This window comes from Xiphophorus couchianus, chromosome 24 (genome assembly GCF_001444195.1).
Source record: "Xiphophorus couchianus chromosome 24, X_couchianus-1.0, whole genome shotgun sequence".
NCBI classification, from domain to species: Eukaryota; Metazoa; Chordata; class Actinopteri; order Cyprinodontiformes; family Poeciliidae; genus Xiphophorus; species Xiphophorus couchianus.
Window position 1 is genome coordinate 5,485,441 of NC_040251.1, and position 18,215 is coordinate 5,503,655.

Consider the following 18,215-nt stretch of genomic DNA (forward strand, 5'->3'; position numbering starts at 1 on the left):
TTGATAATTACATATTTAATCACGTGATTGGGTGTTTGGCACAGTTATACAAATAGATACGATGCTCTTATTCAAGCTATCGATGACTGGATGCAAAAAGCGGCCAAAGTCCAAAGAAACCTCTTCAGGAGACGAGTCGATCCGGTTTTAGCCGACTACGGGAGCCTGGCTGTTGGAATGAGCTCAGAAACAAAGTGGGCTCTGAGTTGCGTCTCAGTGTCAGAGTGAGACCTCTGTCCTCTCTGCCCATCTTCGCCGCTGCTAGCCTGCTAGCTAGCAGCTCTCCGGGAACATGGCGGCGTCGCAGGCTCTGTCCGAGGAGGAGTTCCACCGGATGCAGGTGAGAAGGAGCGGCTGGAGGCTCCTCGTTGGTCAGCAGGGTGACTGTCAGGTAGCAGGCACACCCGAAGGGAGCGACGGCTAGGCGGGGCGTCGCTGCCGGAGGACGTTAGCGCTCCGTGCTAACCTGTAACCTGTAACCCTCTGGAGCGGGTAACGGAGCTAGCTGGTCGGGTCTGTGGGGCTGAGGATGCGGGGTTGGAGGGTTAAATGCGTTTATCTGGGGTTGTAATGGCCAGAGGTCTCAGACTGAGCCGGGACACCTCTCAGAATGATGAACACTTTCTATTAGCTGTCAGCTAGCTAGCCTCTGTGCTACTAACCGTTAGGTCTCTGTCAGCTGACAGTCACCGGGTCTGAGGGACGCAGCTGGCCGCGTTCAGGTTCAGCTGCCTCGGCCACAGGTGGAGCCAAGAGCCGCTGATGTCAGCATGAGCCGGACCGAGGAGGTGATGGTGTTTAAAGACAAACAGTCATCAGAGTATTTAGTTCCAGAAAAAAGTGAGTCATCAGTCAGGTGATGGTGGATGACCCGACCAGGACATCCGGGTTCAGACGCAATTAGGAGCAAAGTTCACTTTCTCCATCAGCCCTCACATGTTGGACGTTTCAGGAAAAGAAAAGTCAGTGGAAGGTAGACAGACAGAAGAGCTGAAGGTGATTCGTTCAAGTACCTGCAATCAGAGGGTCACTCCAGGTTGGAGACCTGAGGAAAGCCAGATCTAGAAACGGAGGAGGATTGTAGGGAGAAATGGAGACAGGTGATCCAACATGGAGGTCCCTGAATGGAGCAGAAGAAGATGGATATTTAATGTGCTCAAATGGGTGATTGTAGGTTTCTTAGCAAACATTTTAGTTTCTGGATGAAAATAAATAGAGTTTGAAAGAGCTGCAGAAGCTCTCCAGAGGTCCTGGTGAAGAATGTTTTCAGGTCTGAAGCTCTGGGATAGTTAAAGTCTTTAACATCCAAAGACTTTAGATGTTAGTGCAGCACATTATTTAACATTTCATTAAAATCTACAACATGCAAATACAAGAATCTAACTTTTCACAGATGTTCCTGGGGCCTTGGTGTTAAGAAAACCCCCAAATCTTTAGTCACTGGAAGATTAAAGATGTCTGCTGTAGCAGTGGTCCACAACCTTTTTACCAAAGCCTTGGCAATTTTACTGCAACCCCCTCCCCGTCTGATTGTCGCAGATTGTTACTTGCGATAATTGTAACCGATCCTCCTGTACTGTGAGGTGTGTCACCTGGTCCAGTTGGTAGAACGTCGGGACGGCTCCGATCTAAAATTGGGCATAATCATCATTGTCTCGGCCCAATTATCGCAGCCTGTGGGGTTTTTACTGACTGGGAGCGAAACGCAGCCTGTTGAATGTGACAGGTAGCCAATCAGAAAGCGCGGTGACGTAAGAACGGAGGGGATCCCAGACCGTTGACATGGCAACTCAGAGTCCGGTGTTCTGGCTATCAGAATATCGTACATGCTATTCTGTCACTGTTTCTACATCGTCATTCATCCGAGTTTGATTATTCTACATTCATGTTTGGTCTGTTGGGGTTTTACTGGATTTTCTTCTGGAATCGGTTCTGTGGTGTGTTGCTGCTGGACTCACGGACCGACCGAACCTGTTGGACTTTTATCGGCTCTGTGGTCACAGAGGTTTGGAAAATCGGCCCACAATCCTTAAATGGTGTGAACCAGACCTAAAACTCACAAGCTCCTCTCCTCTCGTCTCTCCACTGCCCTAACGCTCTCTGACTCTGGTCGCTATGGTAACATTTACATATCCCTTCAAAATAAGATACAGATGCGCCACAAAAACGAACATTTTACTTTGGTGAAAACTTTAACTCAGGATAACGACTAATGGAGCCCTGAGCTTGTTTCTCTGCAACCAGACGGTCCATCTGGGAGAGACGAGAGACAATGAGACCGGAAGTGTTGCTGATGCTCCGGGTTCTTGGTCTCTAGTGGAGAAGCAGCTTGAAGCTTCATTGCCTCATTAACATCCGGTCACCATATCATGCAGAGCTTGGACTGTGGGAATCACCTGCTGGGATAAATCCCTCCTCCTGGCTCTTCTCTGGGCCTTTTCCCTTCACAAAGAAACTTTCCAAACAATCTGATCCGTTTCTGACTCATTTTGCTGCTTGTGGCTCCATGTTGGCGGCAAGACGGAACCGAGAGAGTCCGGTTAAAGGATTTACAAAATAAGAGATGTTTCAGACTCAGATAATACATAAAACGGAAATATTTAATTATTTCTGGCGCAGCCCGGTACCAATTGGTCCACGGACCGGGGGTTGAGGACCACTGTGCTATAGTTTTCAAGGAAAATTTATTTCTGCATTAAATTTGCCAATATTAGTCACAGATGAATACTTTTTGTGTCAAATCATACATTATTGGGCTCATAGAAGTTAAATTTACTCATAATTGTTTAGAAAATTCAAGATGGCGGTCATGGAAAATTTCCTTTAGCACTAAAATTGCCAATTACCGTATTTTCCGCACTATAAGGCTCACCTTCAATGAATGGCCCATTTTAAAACTTTTTTTATATATAAGGCGCATAGAATAGCCGCTACAGTAGAGGCTGCGGTTACGTTATGCATCCACTAGATGGAGCTGCGCTAAAGGGAATGTCAACAAAACAGTCTGATAGGTCAGTCAAACTTTATTAATAGATTACAAACCAGCGTCCTGAAAACTCCCTTCATTCCCAAAATGAATAAACAGCTGTTGCTTCCTCCACTTCCACTATAACCATTGATTGGTTCATGTTAAATTCTCTGGCTGCTGCTCTGTTCCCGTGTTTCTACTGCGTCACTGATCGCCTGGAGCTTAAACTCTGCGTCGTCAGCTCGTCTCTTAATAGGAGCCATTTTGGGGTCTTTACACAAAACCCAGCCTGCACCGCTGGCTGCGCTTCTTCTTCTACGGGGAAAATGAAGTCGGCGGCTGCTTACCGTAGTTGTGAGACCAGTTGTGGCTCAATATTGGTCCATATATAAGGCGCAGTTGGTTATAAGGCGCAGTTGGTTATAAGGCGCAGTTGGTTATAAGGCGCAGTTGGTTATAAGGCGCAGTTGGTTATAAGGCGCAGTTGGTTATAAGGCGCACTGTCGGCTTATTGAAGGTTTTTAGGTGCAACTTATAGTGTGGAAAATACGGTATATGAATGAGTTGCTGTCAGTCATAGCCTACAGAATTTGAACCATATATATACATATGTATATATCTATATACAGTATATATAGACTGATTTCATCTTTGGTTCCAAGAAGAGCAGAGTCAGAGTTTATCACCATGGTAACAGACTCCTCTATTGATGATGTGTCAGTGTGTTGCCAGGTTAACTAACTCAGGGTCGGATGAACCTGATATCGACTGGTGAACAGTGATGCTGCGGGCCGCCATGTTTCACTGCATCATGTTAAAGACTCCAGTTATTCCAGAGCTTCAGACTGACCAGCAGGGGGAGCTGGTTCCCGTTAGCTAACCTCTCTCTGTGTGTGTGTGTTTTTCAGGCTCAGTTGCTGGAGCTGCGGACTCAGAACTACCAGCTGTCTGATGACCTCAGGAAGAACTCTGCAGGTAAAACACCAAGGCTGCCGCTCCAGCCCACAGGATCACTCCTCCTCCACCATGCCAGTACCGGTACAAATTAACTTCTGCTTCTGTTTCAGAGCTGAACGCTGTCCGCCTGAAGCTCAGCGTTCTGGAGAGAGACCTAGTCAAAGCTCAGAAGGTGATTGGCTGGTTACTGGTTGGTTCCTGGCTGGTTGCTTGGTGGTTTCTGGTTGGTTCCCAGCTGGTTGGTATCCTTCGGCCTCTACTGATTTCTGTCTCTTTTTTTCTTCAGGCTTTAAACAAGAGTAAAAAGGCTCAGGTGAGTTCCCCTCTTGGTTGCTATGGTTACCAGGCGGCGTGACCCCGTCCTGACCAGGGGTGTGTCACTGCAGGAGGTGGAGGCTCTGCTGAGTGAGAACGAGATGCTGCAGGGGAAGCTGCACAGCCAGGAAGACGACTTCCGGCTGCAGAACAGCACGCTGATGGCCGAGCTGTCCAAGGTAGGGCGACCTCTGGGCGACCTCTGGGCGACCTGAGGTCACCCCAGCCTGACCCGTGTCCCTCAGCTCTGCACGCAGATCGAGCAGCTGGAGACGGAGAACCGGCGCCTGCAGGAAGGGGGCGGAGCCTCTGGGCCCCCTGCTGACTCCGCCCACGGCCCCGCGGACGGAGAGCTGCTGCGGCTGCAGGCCGAAAACGCCGCGCTGCACAAGAAGCTAAGGGGTGAGTCTGATGGGAAGGTTCTGGAGGTCCGGTCCGGTCCAGACCAGGCGGGTTCTTTTTGGTTCGGTCCGGTCCGTTTCTGACATGTGCTTCAGTCGCTCCTCTTCTCCTGCAGCTCTCCAAGAGCGTTTCGATGGGGAGCTGCAGAGGCCGCCTGTTGCCCACGGTGACCAGAGCGTTGCCACGGAGACAGATGGGCCAGCTGGCACCAACAGAGTCTCTCATGTGGCAGGGGGCGGGGCGGGGGCGGGGCCAGAGGGAACCAATCAGAGGGAGGAACAGGTGAGTCCCTGCAGCAAAGCTGGGCTGGACCACAGAGTTCTGTTCAGTCCGACCCAGTTCTGACCCGGTTCTGTCACTCAGACTGAGAGCGGCCTGCAGCAGTCAGAGCAGCAGCGTCACGGTGAGTCCCTCTGCATTGCTACATGAGTTAATTTTTATTGACAGCTCATATCAATATTTAATAATATCTCATCAATATTCATATCTAATAGTAATTTGATAATCAATATTTCCTGTATGGTTTGTTGTTAAACTCCTCCGTCTCAATTTAAATATTTTCATTTATTTTTCCAGAACCGGGCTTAGTTCTGGTCCTGAACAAAGCCCTCTTCTGGTTGGTTGGTTCTGGCTGACCCAGAACCACGCTGAGCGGTTCTGGTTCCAACTCGCTGCTCATGATGCTGAGACTCCAGATGTTTCCATGGAAACAGATGATTCAATAAACAGAACCAGCTGATCCATTCATCGGTCAGGAACTGATGAATGGACTCCAGAACCTCTCCAGGTCCGGTCTGAGCAGCGAGTCGGGTCGGCAGAGTTTCCACCAGTAAACCTGCTCAGTGTTTTTGGGTGAAAGATGTTAATTAGACAGGAAATGTCAAAATATTACTGGGTAATTAAATGTTACTGGAAAACATGGCCAGTGAAACTATTTAAACCCACAATCAGGCTGAAAAACAACAAATAAAAAATACGATTAAAATGAATATCAATTATTTTCACTTCTGTTTAAACCAAATGAAGTCAGCGGCTCCATCAGGGCTTCAGGGGCCATAAATGATCATATTTTAACACAGATGCATAAATGTAACATTTGTTTATTGAGATGATCGATGCTGCTAAATTTGATTTAATGGTTTCATCATAAATAAATTAAAAGATTTAAATTGTTTAACATTTAAATTTAGGATTTTAAGGAGCTAGCAAGTTTACTTTGTAAAAGTTCAAAGAACAATACTCATAGATTGTTTTGTTACCGTAGCAACAATCTGATGCTGTGACTTTGAGCTGTTTGTTCACAAATACAAATTAATAAACTGCAATTATAACTGATTGTTTTTAGGTTGGCCAGTTAATCTACTCTCCCTCTCCCAGATTAAATAAACCCAGAAGCTGTTAGAGGTGCTGATGGTTTTAGCAGCAAGAGGGGCCCCTAGGTCAGATTCTGCCCCAGGCCTCATGCAGCCTTGGACCGGCCCTGCAGGATGAGTTCAATCTGCTGCACTGAGCAGAGATGAGCAACAAACGGAGATTTAATTCAATGCTGCTAATGTGGCTTTAGCAGCTCTAACATTTCTGTCTGTTGAGTTTTAATAAGAGCCACAGAAACTGTTTTGGTTGCTCAACTTTAAGGGATGAGATTTTCAGATCTCACATTAACTCTGACTAAGTGGACAAAGCATTTGATATGGTTTGTTGCATTATGTACCTGGAAAAATAAAACTAAAAATAATATAAAACCAGCATGAAGCGTGACTACGAGGCGAGCGTGAAAGCTCCTCACCGACTGAACCTGCACGATGAGGTTAGCGCTGGTTCGTTAACCGCTAACGCTCCGACCAACCGGAACACAGACGTGAACTTTACTGGGAAGACAGCGCCACACGCTGGGCAGCACGTTGAGATGTGAAGGTCGTACACAAAGATAAATCATTCTCACTGCTCCTAAACGCACCTCTGACAACGACTACAAGTTATTCCTACGTTCACATAGAGCTGTGCAACCAGAGCTAACACGGTGTGTTTAAACTCCTACCTTGATGTAAAGTTCTCCAAAGAAACATGATTCCTCACAGGAAGTTGATGTAAATATCCATACAGGTCAGCCTGCGTCCAGTTTGAGAGAAAGAAGGCGTAGGTGATCTGCGCTGAGGTAACTTAAGAGATCAAGCAGTGGCCGCGCGCTGAGGTGCCAGTTGAGTGATTGGGCTGCTCTCCCTGCTTTGAATTCATCAACTATAAACTTATCTTTTAGGAATAAATCTGCCCAGCCAGGGAAACGCTCAGAGCAACGCTTGCAATCCGGATTTTAACAAAAAACAAAAAAAGTGATTTTTTAAAATTATTATTATTTAATTAATTTAAAAAACTAGCAGCGCTTGGCCTGGCGGGGGGCTAGTAAAGCCTGGTGGACCGCCAGGCTTATAATACAACGGCGACCTCTCCTGGTCGGTTCTAACTCTCTGTTTGTTCCAGAGCTGCAGATGGAGATGGAGCTGAACACACAGACAGAGGAGAAGAGGCTGCTGAGGGAGCAGCTGCTGGCCCTGGAGGTACACACACTGAGAGAGACACACTGAGACACACTGAGACACACACTGAGAGACACACACGGAGACACACACACTGAGACACACACTGAGAGACACACACGGAGACACACACACTGAGACACACACACGGAGACACACACACGGAGACACACACACTGAGACACACTGAGACACACACTGAGAGACACACACGGAGACACACACACTGAGACACACACTGAGAGACACACACGGAGACACACACACGGAGACACACACACTGAGACACACACACTGAGACACACTGAGAGAGACACACTGAGACACACACACTGAGAGAGACACACACTGAGAGACACACACACTGAGAGCTGCAGCAGGGTAACCCCCCCGTCCTTCCTTCTGCCTCCCCCCAAGGCGTCCCGGTTGGCCGACGTCTCCAGGCTGCAGGATGACATCATCAAGGTGAGTCCTGGCTGCAGCGAGTCACCTGGAGGTCAGGAGGTCACGATAAGTAATGGCTGCTGTTTCTGTTTCAGTTGACGGACAAGATCAAGAAGAAGCAGGAGAGGTGAGGAGCCAGGGGGCCAAAGAGGGCGATGAGGGGCCCAGGTTAGCTTCACATTGTGGGAACAAATCTGTTGATCACCTTTAGCATCCAGTTATAATCAATAATTACTCCAGCTGATCTGCTGTTCAGTTTATTAGAAACATTGAAACGTTTTAATCTTCAGAAAGTCAAAATAGATCAGCTCCAGTTCAGAAACACTAAAGCTTCTAGTCCATCAGGGTCAGAGGTCATGACGATGGAGAGTCTGAGGAGAGCGTCATCAACACCACCGTGTGTCAGAGCAGAAATGCTTCAAGGCTTTTTTTCTCCAGCAGGGGGCAGCCAAGCTCCAGAAGCCCAGAAATAAACTCAACTGAGCTTCTCTTCCTGAAGTTGCTCTGTGATTGCTGAAGTTGCTGTAACTGTTGCGTTGCCTTGCAGCTTCCAGCGCCTGCAGACGGAGAAGGAGGGTCTGTACAACGACAGCAGGTCAGAACCGGAGCGGTGCCTGATGGGAGAATAATCTCTGGATCAGTGACATCACTTCCTGTTTACTTTCTCTGATGATATCATCAATTATTGTGAAAGCTGAGAGTTAGATCTGCATATTAATTAATTTGATCATATATTTAATATTAATGAGCATTTATTGTTTTTATATTCTCTGCTTTAGAAGGAAGCGTCCAATCAGAACACAGTATTCTCTGAAAACGGGTTACAGAACCGGGACCAGTCCTACCCGGATAAACAGAATAAACAGAACCGGTCTGACCCTCTGTGTCTGTGTTCAGGACGAAGATCGACGAGATCAACCAGAGGAGAGAAGAAGAAGTGAAGGCGGCCAACCTGCGGCTGCAGAAGCTGCAGTCAGACCTGACAGCAGCCAATCAGGTGGGAGCTCAGACTCATCAGCGACTTTATCAACCCATCCGTTAGCAACAAGCGGTTAGCAACAAGCGGTTAGCAACAGGCGGTTAGCAACAGGTGGTTCGCAACAGGCTGTTAGCAGCAAGTGGTTAGCAACAAGCGGTTAGCAACAAGCGGTTAGCAACAAGCGGTTAGCAACAGGCGGTTAGCAACAGGTGGTTCGCAACAGGCTGTTAGCAGCAAGTGGTTAGCAACAAGCGGTTAGCAACAAGCGGTTAGCAACAGGCGGTTCGCAACAGGCGGTTCGCAACAGGAGGTTAGCAGCAGGAGGTTAGCAACAGGCGGTTCGCAGCAGGCGGTTAGCAACAAACAGTTAGCAACAGGAGGTTAGCAACAGGAGGTTAGCAGCAGGAGGTTAGCAGCAGGAGGTTAGCAACAGGCGGTTAGCAGCAAGCGGTTAGCAGCAAGCGGTTAGCAACAGGCGGTTAGCAGCAGGAGGTTAGCAACAGGCGGTTAGCAACAAACGGTTAGCAACAGGCGGTTAGCAGCAGGAGGTTAGCAACAGGCGGTTAGCAACAAACGGTTAGCAACAGGCGGTTAGCAGCAAGTGGTTAGCAGCAAGCGGTTCGCAGCAGGCGGTTAGCAACAGGCAGTTAGCAGCAGGAGGTTAGCAGCAGGCGGTTAGCAACAGGCGGTTAGCAACAAACGGTTAGCAGCAGGCGGTTAGCAACAAACGGTTAGCAACAGGCGCTTAGCAGCAGGCGGTTAGCAACAAACAGCCTCCATCTTTGTTCAGGTGGCAGTGGAGCTGAAGGAGCAGCTGGAGAGCAAAGAGACGCAGCACCAGGCGGCTCTGCAGGCCCTGAAGGACCAGGTAACTACTGTCCCCCAGAGTCCAGGGAACTGCCTCGCTGTCGGCCTTTCTGCTTTTTGCCTCTAGTGAATAATATCTCTCCACTTTTGAGGAGGAACTGAACCAGGTTCTGGTTCTGCTTTCTGACTTGCTCTGCTCCTTGTTCTGGCATGCTTCCTCTCTGCATTCACTCTTCTTCTCCTTTCCTTGGCTTCCCTCTCTCTGCCGCCCCCTTCCTGCGGTCCTGCAGGCGGCCAATCAGAGCGCGCTCAGTCAGGAGCAGGTGGACGGCGTCTTGCAGGAGAACGAAGCTCTGAGGACGAACCTGGCCGCTCTGGAACAGGTAACAGAGCGCCACCCGCAGGAAAGCTGCCGTCACTGCAGAACGCCCAGAACCCTCTGTCCTCCATTCAGCGGCCCGGTCCCTGCAGAACCTTCAGGGTACTGACCGCTGCTAACCTGTGTCCAGATCCAGACTTCCAAGACGCAGGAGCTGAACCTGCTGAGGGAGCAGCAGGAGGCGCTGGCGGTGGAGCTGCAGCAGAGGAGGGCGGAGCAGGAGGGCCTGCTGGCGCAGAGGGACGACCTCAGCTCCCAGCTGCAGGTAGCGCCAGGCAGGTTCTGACCCGCCGGCGCCGCTAACCGGCTCCTCGTGGCTGACCCGACCCGCCTCTGTTCCCCCGCAGGAGTCCAGCTTCGCCAACAGGAAGCTGCTGGAGCAGCTGACGGAGGAGACGCAGGAGAAGGAGCAGCTGCTGGCGGAGCTGGAGGAGGCCAGGAAGGTAGGAAAGACACACACCTCACACACACTATACACACACCTCACAGACTGTCCGCAACACACACTTTCCCCCACTCCCTCCCAGACGGCGGAGAAGCGGAAGGCCATGTTGGACGATATGGCGTCTCAGCTGAACCAGGTGAAGTCTGACCATAAGGAGGCGCTGTCTGACCTCAGGCTGCTGCATGAGAAGGAGGTGAGAGCAGAGCTGCAGGTTTCTGGCCTCTAAGGTCCAAACATTACTTTGACTGGGCCGCCTGAAGCTGATTGATGCGTCTCGCCCCTCAGGTCCTCGGCGTGAGAGCTCGCTATGAGAAGGAACTGCGGGTTCTCCACGAGGAGAAGAACCGCTCCGAGGAGGAGATCCGGCAACAGCTCAAGGAGGAGAAGGTTCTGGTTCTGGTTCTGGAGCAGCGGACCCGTCCGGGCCGGAAGTCTGACGTCCGGTTTGTGTTTCAGGGCCGGACCAGAGAGCTGCAGGGCCTGCAGCAGCAGCTGGAGGACCTGCAGCAGCAGCTCCAGGCCATGGAGGGAACCAGGGGCTGGTTCGAGAGGCGGCTGAAGGAGGCCGAGGTGGGTCCGGCGCCAGCCCTGAACCGGTACCGGTGGGCTCGGCTAGCAGAACCGCGGCCTGATTGCTATCTCTGTGTGAGCAGGAGAACCTGGAGACGAATGGCGAGCGGCACCGGCAGGAAGTCCAGACGCTGCAGGAGGAACACGGCCAGCAGCTGCAGGTAGCCGGGGTCAGGGGTCGGTTCTGTCTGGGATAACAGGGAGCATCACTGGTGGAGGAAAGGTCAGGGGTCAACAGTAACTAACAGCAGAAGGTCAGAGGTCGGTGACTGATCTTATTTGAATAAATCAGAGCGCTGTCATCGACCAGCGGGGGGCGCATCAAAGCTCCCACCCTGATGGTGGTCCTTGACTAGACCCTTTTTGAGCCGATCCCAGATCAGCGGAACATGAATAACTCTTCGTAGGTGTGCTGATTGGACACGCTTCTAGTTAGAGTTGCTGTCTCCATGGCAACAGAGAGGTAACACCGTTCCAACAGCCAATCAGAGCAGGAGCTTCCCTAAATCTGTCAGATCCTGCTGCTGTGGCGGCCAGCAGGGGGCGATGCTGGCGGGAAACCAGCTGGGACACAGAGAGACACTTCCTGACACCTGATGAGTCTGACCGGGCCACGGGGAGGACGGTGTTAGCAGGTCCGTGTCGCTCCCAGAACCATCATAGAAGTTCTGGATGACCCGGTCTAACAGTACATGGACTGAGTTCAGCTGGATGTCTTATTTTCACACCTGGACATAGATGGTGGTTCTGGATGGATTCTCTGTGGGTTCTGGGTGAGTTCTGGATGGTTTTGGATGGGTTCTGAATAGTTCTGGGTGAGTTCTGGGTGGTCCTGGATGGGTTCTGGGTAGGTTCTGGATGGATCTGGGTGGATATGGGTGGGTTCTGGATGGTTTTGGGTGGGTTCCCGATGGGTTCTGGGTGGGTTTTGGATGGGTTTTTGGGTGGTTTTGGGTGGGTTCTGGATGGTTATGGGTGGTTTTAATGGGTTCTGGATGGTTCTGGGTGGTTTTGGATGGGTTCTGAATAGTTCTGGGTGGGTTCTGGGTGGTTTTGGATGATTCTGGATTTTTCTGGATGGTTCTCGGTGGGTTTTGGGGGGGTTCTGGATGGTTGTGGGTAGGTTCTGGGTGGTTTTGGATGGGTTCTGAATATTTCTGGGTGGGTTCTGGATGGTTTTGGAAAGGTTCTGGATGGTACTGGGTGGGTTCCTTAATAGTTCTGGGTGGTTTTGGATAATTCTGGACTTTTCTGGATGGTTCTCAATGGGTTCTGGATGGTTTTGGATGGGTACTGGATGGTTCTGGGTGGGTTCTGGATTTTTCTGGGTGGTTTCGGATGGTTCTGGATGGGTACTGGATGGTTCTCAATGGGTTCTGGGTGGTTTTGAATGGTTCTGGATGGTTCTCGATGGGTTCTGGGTGGGTTCCGGTTGGTTTTGGATGGGTTCTGGATGGTTTTGGGTGGGTTCTGGATGGTTCAGGGTGGTTTTGGATGATTCTGGATTTTTCTGGATGTTCTCTATGGGTTCTGGATGGTTCTGGGCGGGTTCTGGCTGGTTTTGGGTGTGCTTCTGGGTGGGCTCTGGGTGGTTTTGGATGGGTTCTGGATGGTTCTCTGCAGGCTCTGGATGGTTCAGGGTGGGTTCTGGAAGGTTCTGGGTGGTTTTGGATGGGTTCTGGGTAGCTTCTGGATGGGTTCTTTATGGTTATGGGTTGTTTCGGATGATTCTGCATAGGTTCTGGATGGTTCTGGGTGGTTTTAAATGGTTCTGGGTGGGTTCTGGATAGTTCTCTATGGGTTCAGGATGGTTTTGGATGGGTTCTTTGTGGTTCTGGGTGGGTTTTGGATGTTCTCGATGTATTCTGGGTCGTTCTGGGTGGTGCTGGAAGGTTCTGGGTAGGTTCTGGGTGGTTTTGGATGGATTCTGGATAGTTCTGGGTGGGTTCTGGATGGTTTTGGATGGGTTCTGGGTGGTTTTGAATGGTGTTGGGTGGTTCTGGATGGGTTCTGAATAGTTCTGTGTGGTTTCTGGATGGTTCTGGGTGGGTTCTGGATGGTTCTCAATGGGTTCTGGCTGGTTTTGGGTGGGTTCTGGATGGTTCTCGGCAGGTTTTGGATGATTCTGAATTTTTCTTAATGGTTCTGGATGGTTCTGTTCGATCCTCTCTGTTCTGCGGTTTTTCTTTAATCGATTTAATTAGAGGGAATGAAATCCTGGCGGTTTATTTATGCCAGGTGTTTGTTTCCTGCAGGAGAAACGAGCTGAGATGGAGGGATGGAAGCAGCGGCTGGTGGAGGTGGAGAAAGAGAGAGATGAAGACAGAGAGACGATCAGGAAGCTCAGACAGGTGAGATCATCAGGTTCTCACTGACAGCCACTAGCTTCAGCATGGTGCCGAAGCTGCCAGCAGCGCCGCACCACCACCGTCGCTGACACGCATTTCCACATTATTCCACTAGGAGGCACAGTTGAGGTGCTTTTCCACTCCCAGTGCCCACCAACCGGTTAATGTGCGGTTCAGTTCTGCCCGGGTAGTGAGCTTTTCCACCACGTGCTCTGTTCCTCGCTGTTGGGAGGAACGTAGCGGCTGCTGTGGTCAACTCTCTGCTGCCGCGACACTCTGTATCGGAGAACGTCCAGGTTCTGGTTCCGATGGACCCAAATAAGCCCAGATATTTAATAGTCTTATAGAAATTCATTTCTGGCCCAAACATAATGATGAAGACTCATATCAGCTGATTATTTCACTGTGCATGTAAATATAATTGCAACCTTTTGTATTTAGGCGATACAGTCAAAAGATGAGAGAAAGATGCGTTTCTCTCTTTAATCTGTATTTCAGAGCAGCTAGCGGCTAGCAGCTAGCGACTAATTCGCCGTCATTCTGCTGATGAACAGATCAAAGTCCTCCATGCTGAGCAGCTCTGATAGCAGGAAAACTTAACGCTCAATGCGGTCAGCAGCCAATCAGATGGTTTTGGTGCTGGGCCGAGCCGGATCTGCTCTGGTCGAGGAGAACCGGACAGAACCGGTCTTTGGTGAAACTTCCAAATTACCTTCAGTCTTAAAAGTTTGGTGCAGACTGGGTTCTGGTCCATTCAGTGGGTAATCTTGGTCCTGCTCCAGGAGCTGAAGGACACGGTGGACGGCCAGCGGATCCTGGAGAAGAAGGGCAGCTCTGCGGTGAGTACCAGCCGGCCCGCAGCAGGTGAGAGTCGTGCGGCGCAGACTAACGCTGGGCGTCTCTGCAGCTGAAGGACCTGAAGCGGCAGCTGCAGCTGGAGAGGAGGCGGGCCGACAAACTGCAGGAGCGGCTGCAGGACATCCTGACCAACAGCAGGACCAGGACAGGTAAACGCACCTAAGGCAGTGATGTCATCACCTGCTGGGCTCACCGGCCTTCAGAACCAGAACCTGGTGCAGTTCTGCCCAGCTCTGTTGGTTCTGTCCAACTGTTTGTCCTTCAGGTCTGGAGGAGCTGGTCCTGTCTGAGATCAGCAGTCCCAGCCGGACTCAGCAGACCGGAGACTCGTCCTCCGTGTCCTCGTTCTCCTACAGAGACGTGATGAAGGAGGCGCAGCCGGCCAACCAGAACAGGGTGGGTCAACTTCAGCTGCGGCTTCTTTTACCAAAACTTTCTGAGCTGCAGAGAGAATCCATGTTGAAACTCGTATCATCTGAGCTTCTTAAGAGACGTCTTGTCCGAACTGATGGGTTCCTGTAGCAGTCAGTAACTACAGTGGCTCTCGGAAAGCCTCTGACTGCAGGTCCAGAGTAGCATGCTGCCTGCTCCTGTGATTGGCTCCCTGTCTGCTGGAAGTTCATCCCGAGCTCTGGCCTGGCTAACCACTTGGGATTCGGGGTCACAGCTACCCCCAGACGACGGGTCTGGTTGCTATGGTTATGCCTCATTACGGCAGTCCTCAGGTAAGAAGAAGACCAAAGGACCAGAGACGAGGAAAGAAGATTTTAGCTGCTCCCTCCAGCAGGGCGCCATCTTGATACAAATAAATAATAATAAAGCAAACCGGTTGGCCGGAGAGAAACGTCAACGCATCACCAGCTTCCAGGTCTTTTCCAGGTGTTTCCCATGTATCAGGTGTCTCCATCAGGAGTTGGTGTAGAGCAGGTGAGTGTTGGTAGGTGTAGGTGACCTCTGACCCCAGCGTGTCTCCTTCCAGTCCGGCGCCGGCAGCCCGCAGTCACAGCGACCCGCCGAGCTTTCTGATGACGAGGTCGGGGAACTGTTCCAGCGGCTGGCCGAGGTCCAACAGGAGAAATGGATGCTGGAGGAGAAGGTGAGCTGTTGCCGTGGTTACCGTGGTAACCGGATCCAATGAGCCGTTGCCATGATAATCATGTTCCCCGGTACCGACGCTGCTCTACCTGGTGCAGGTGAAGCACCTGGAGGTGAGCTGCTCGTCGATGGCCGAGGACATCTGCAGGAAGAGCGCAATCATCGAGACCTATGTGATGGACAGCCGCAGAGGTGAGAACGCCAGAACCAGAACCGGGCCGGGTCTGCTTCCCAGTTACAGCCTCCTTCACGGTTACTATCCAGAATCTTCCGGTCTCATCCTGACCTCTGACCTCTCCTCAGACGTGTCGGGCGGCACATTTTCAGCTCACGGAGGCTCCCAGGGAGACAGAGGAGGTTTGGGCTCGGTGCTCAGAGATCTGGTGAAACCCGGAGACGAGAACCTGAGGGAGATGAACAAGAAGCTGCAGAACATGCTGGAGGAGCAGCTGACCAAGAATATGCACTTGCAGAAGGTAGCTACGCTAAGCATGCTAAACAGCTGAGCATGCTAAACCGGCTGTGCACGCTGAACAAGCTTAGCACGCTAACAATGCTAAACAAGTTTATCAAGCTAAACACGCTAAGCATGCTAAACAAGCTTAGCATGTTAAACCCCCTGTGGACGCTAAGCAAACTTAGCATGATAAACATGCTAAACTCGCCAAGCATGTTAAACACGCTATGCACGCTAAACAAGCTTAGCATGCTAAACACACTATGCATGCTAAACACAACATAGAGTTTTCCAGTTACATAGTTCCGTTTGTTGTCATAATCAGCATCTGTTACCTGTTATCTGTTGCTATGAGATCTTATATATATCAAATATTTATTTGACTTCCTGAAATTGGGTCTCTGAAGCTCCGCCTCCAGGAAGTTGTTCCAACATGGCTCCTCTATTAAACTTTTAACATTTTTACCAGCGCTGCTATGAGCAGCAGCTCCTATAATGACCTCAACTGTTTGCTAATTTCTACTGGCTAGTCTGAAGGAGCTGGGTGGGGGAGGAGCTGCGCCTCTAAAGCGGGGCTAGGTCCACCCAGGCGTTTTAGCATATGTTAGCATCGTGTGCGTATCGCTGTTCAAACATGCATGAAAAAAATCTAAGCAACACTCCAGGTTGTTTCTGAGCGAAAAACATCAAAAAGTCGATACCGCTTCTTTAAAATATAGTTTTTCTGATTTTTAAAAATTGGTTTATTTGTTTATTTGCATCAGATGCAAATCTGCAGAAAGTGTTGTGGAGTGGAGTGACCTGAAGGTTCTGACCCAAACCTCCGTGTCTCCCTGCAGGACCTGGAACTACTGTCCCAGGAATTAGTCCGGCTCAGTAAAGAGGGCGGTCCGGGTGTTAGCGGCACCGCCGGTTCTGGATGAGACTATAATGTGGATCCATCCTGCTTGCTTCCTTCCTCCTCACTCGCTGCATTCACAACCTGCTGGGGTCTGTCTACTTTCTGGAGCCGGTGTGGGCTCTGGTCTGGTTCGTGTCCATCTGGACCAGAAGGTCTCGGGGACGGAGGACGAGGAGCTCTGAAACACTTGGTCTCATTTCATTTGTTGAATGTACTGTAATTAGACTGCACCGCTCACCTCTCTGGGCCCTGGCTATGACCTGGAGAACTCTGTGTTTATCTTACAGCATGCTGACCCCTGACCTCATCAGTTCTTGTCTGGGACCTGACTAAGACCTGGACTCTGTCTGAAACAGTCACCATGACAACTGAGCACAGACTGACAGCCAATCAGTGAGCTCGCTTTCCGGTTGCTATGGTTACCGTTTTGGTTTCGCTCACCTGGAAACACGACACTGAACTTTACTACAAAATGTTCTGAAGACGGAACCAAAGATTCTATCGGATCCGCCCGTCACTACAGACGAACTGGACCGCTTTCTGCCACCAGGTGGCACCAGAACCTTCAGGCAGCAGCTCGCGTTGACCCATAGCAGGAGGTCCGACTGGGTCTGGTTCTGAAAGGCTTGTCTGCTACAATAAACAGAACCATACAGTCCAGATGTTCCTGACCGGGTCACAAAGTATTTGAGTTAAGGCCGGTTCTGGACGTGTTCCAGAATGAGACCAGATTCTGCAGAAGGAAAACAGAAACATCCAACTGGTTCTGACCCAAACCAGTTGACTGTGAACCTATTCTGGTCCAGGCATGTTTTGGGTTCTGTTAAACCGGAACCGGTTCTGTCCTGAATAGATCGATTCCTATGTTATACCTTCAGAACCGGCCTGATGAGCCTGTTGGTGGAAAACAAAAGGTTCTGTTGACTTTCACACAGAACCAGCTGATGTTCTGGCCCAGAGTAGAACGGACCAGCAGGTTGGGGTTCTGCTGTCTGCTAAGTTCTGTAGCGCCTCTGATGCAGAACCGGACCCGCAGGCAATTAATGACTAACACTCCAAGGGTTAGACTACTTCCTGGATTCCCTCCAGGACAGAACCAAAGTTCTGCAGCCGGTTCTGGTTTTGGCTCTCTTCTGGGCTGTGTCTACTTCCTGGATTACCTAGAAACATTTTCTCTGCTATTCTACATGCGGGGTCCAGATCAGTCTATTTCCTGCAGAATTCACGTTTCCATTACGAGTTTGAACTTATGACTTACTGACCACTGGGCTCTGACTACATGCTGACGTCTCGGCCCGTTTTGGGTGGAACCGGCTCCGTTTTCTGTGCAGCTTCAGGAAGTTTGAGTTTTATCATCTGAAACATCTAATCTGAACAGGTTTTGTGTGCTGTTTGGATCAGAACCATGTTTGTACCGTGTGGTTCTGTAAATAATCGCTGTGATTTAAAGAATAAACTATTTATGTCTGATCATCATGACGCTAATTACTGTATCCATGAAGAGAAATAAAGTCCTGTCTGGACCAGCGCCGCTTTCAGGAGTCATTTCTTGACCAGATGTCGCCTTAATGAAATATATTCCATTTTTGACCGTTTCTTTTTTCTGTTCTGTTTTGTTTTTTTTAAACGACGGGAAAGTTGATCACCTGTTCAGGTTATTTTACCTTTGTTTCCCTTTGCTGTGGCTCATTACAGCCGCTGTAGTTTCTAAACGTTGGACTAATTACCTCGTTAGTTTGTGAGTTTACGTCATTCA

General features: G+C 50.1%; 1 protein-coding gene and 1 long non-coding RNA gene across 7 annotated transcripts; both read left to right on the forward strand.

Annotated features, from left to right (window-relative positions):
- Positions 1-143: 143 nt before the first annotated feature.
- Positions 144-17,987, forward strand: gripap1 (GRIP1 associated protein 1). Of its 4 annotated transcripts, none has more exons than XM_028010997.1 (29): positions 144-340; positions 3,877-3,943; positions 4,036-4,097; positions 4,212-4,238; positions 4,312-4,419; positions 4,486-4,642; positions 4,758-4,924; positions 5,006-5,045; positions 7,121-7,197; positions 7,594-7,641; positions 7,716-7,747; positions 8,168-8,215; positions 8,518-8,617; positions 9,390-9,467; positions 9,697-9,789; positions 9,916-10,050; positions 10,133-10,228; positions 10,313-10,423; positions 10,516-10,617; positions 10,687-10,800; positions 10,884-10,961; positions 13,056-13,151; positions 13,931-13,987; positions 14,056-14,155; positions 14,272-14,402; positions 14,986-15,102; positions 15,200-15,293; positions 15,405-15,577; positions 16,398-17,987. In XM_028010997.1, the coding sequence occupies exons 1-29, from the start codon at positions 293-295 to the stop codon at positions 16,479-16,481; spliced, it is 2,640 nt and encodes an 879-aa protein (XP_027866798.1). In that variant the 5' UTR covers positions 144-292; the 3' UTR covers positions 16,482-17,987. The 4 variants fall into 4 exon arrangements, with proteins under 4 accessions (XP_027866798.1, XP_027866799.1, XP_027866801.1 ...); XM_028010998.1 differs by having other exon boundaries at positions 4,758-4,915; XM_028010999.1 differs by lacking the exon at positions 144-340 and adding an exon at positions 423-788.
- On the forward strand, positions 10,968-13,049 carry LOC114140791 (uncharacterized). Of its 3 annotated transcripts, none has more exons than XR_003594683.1 (3): positions 10,968-11,640; positions 11,831-12,558; positions 12,704-13,049. It is a non-coding gene; the product is annotated as an uncharacterized LOC114140791 (long non-coding RNA). The 3 variants fall into 3 exon arrangements; XR_003594685.1 differs by having other exon boundaries at positions 11,831-12,548; XR_003594684.1 differs by lacking the exon at positions 12,704-13,049 and having other exon boundaries at positions 11,831-12,111; positions 12,455-12,695.
- Positions 17,988-18,215: the final 228 nt, after the last annotated feature.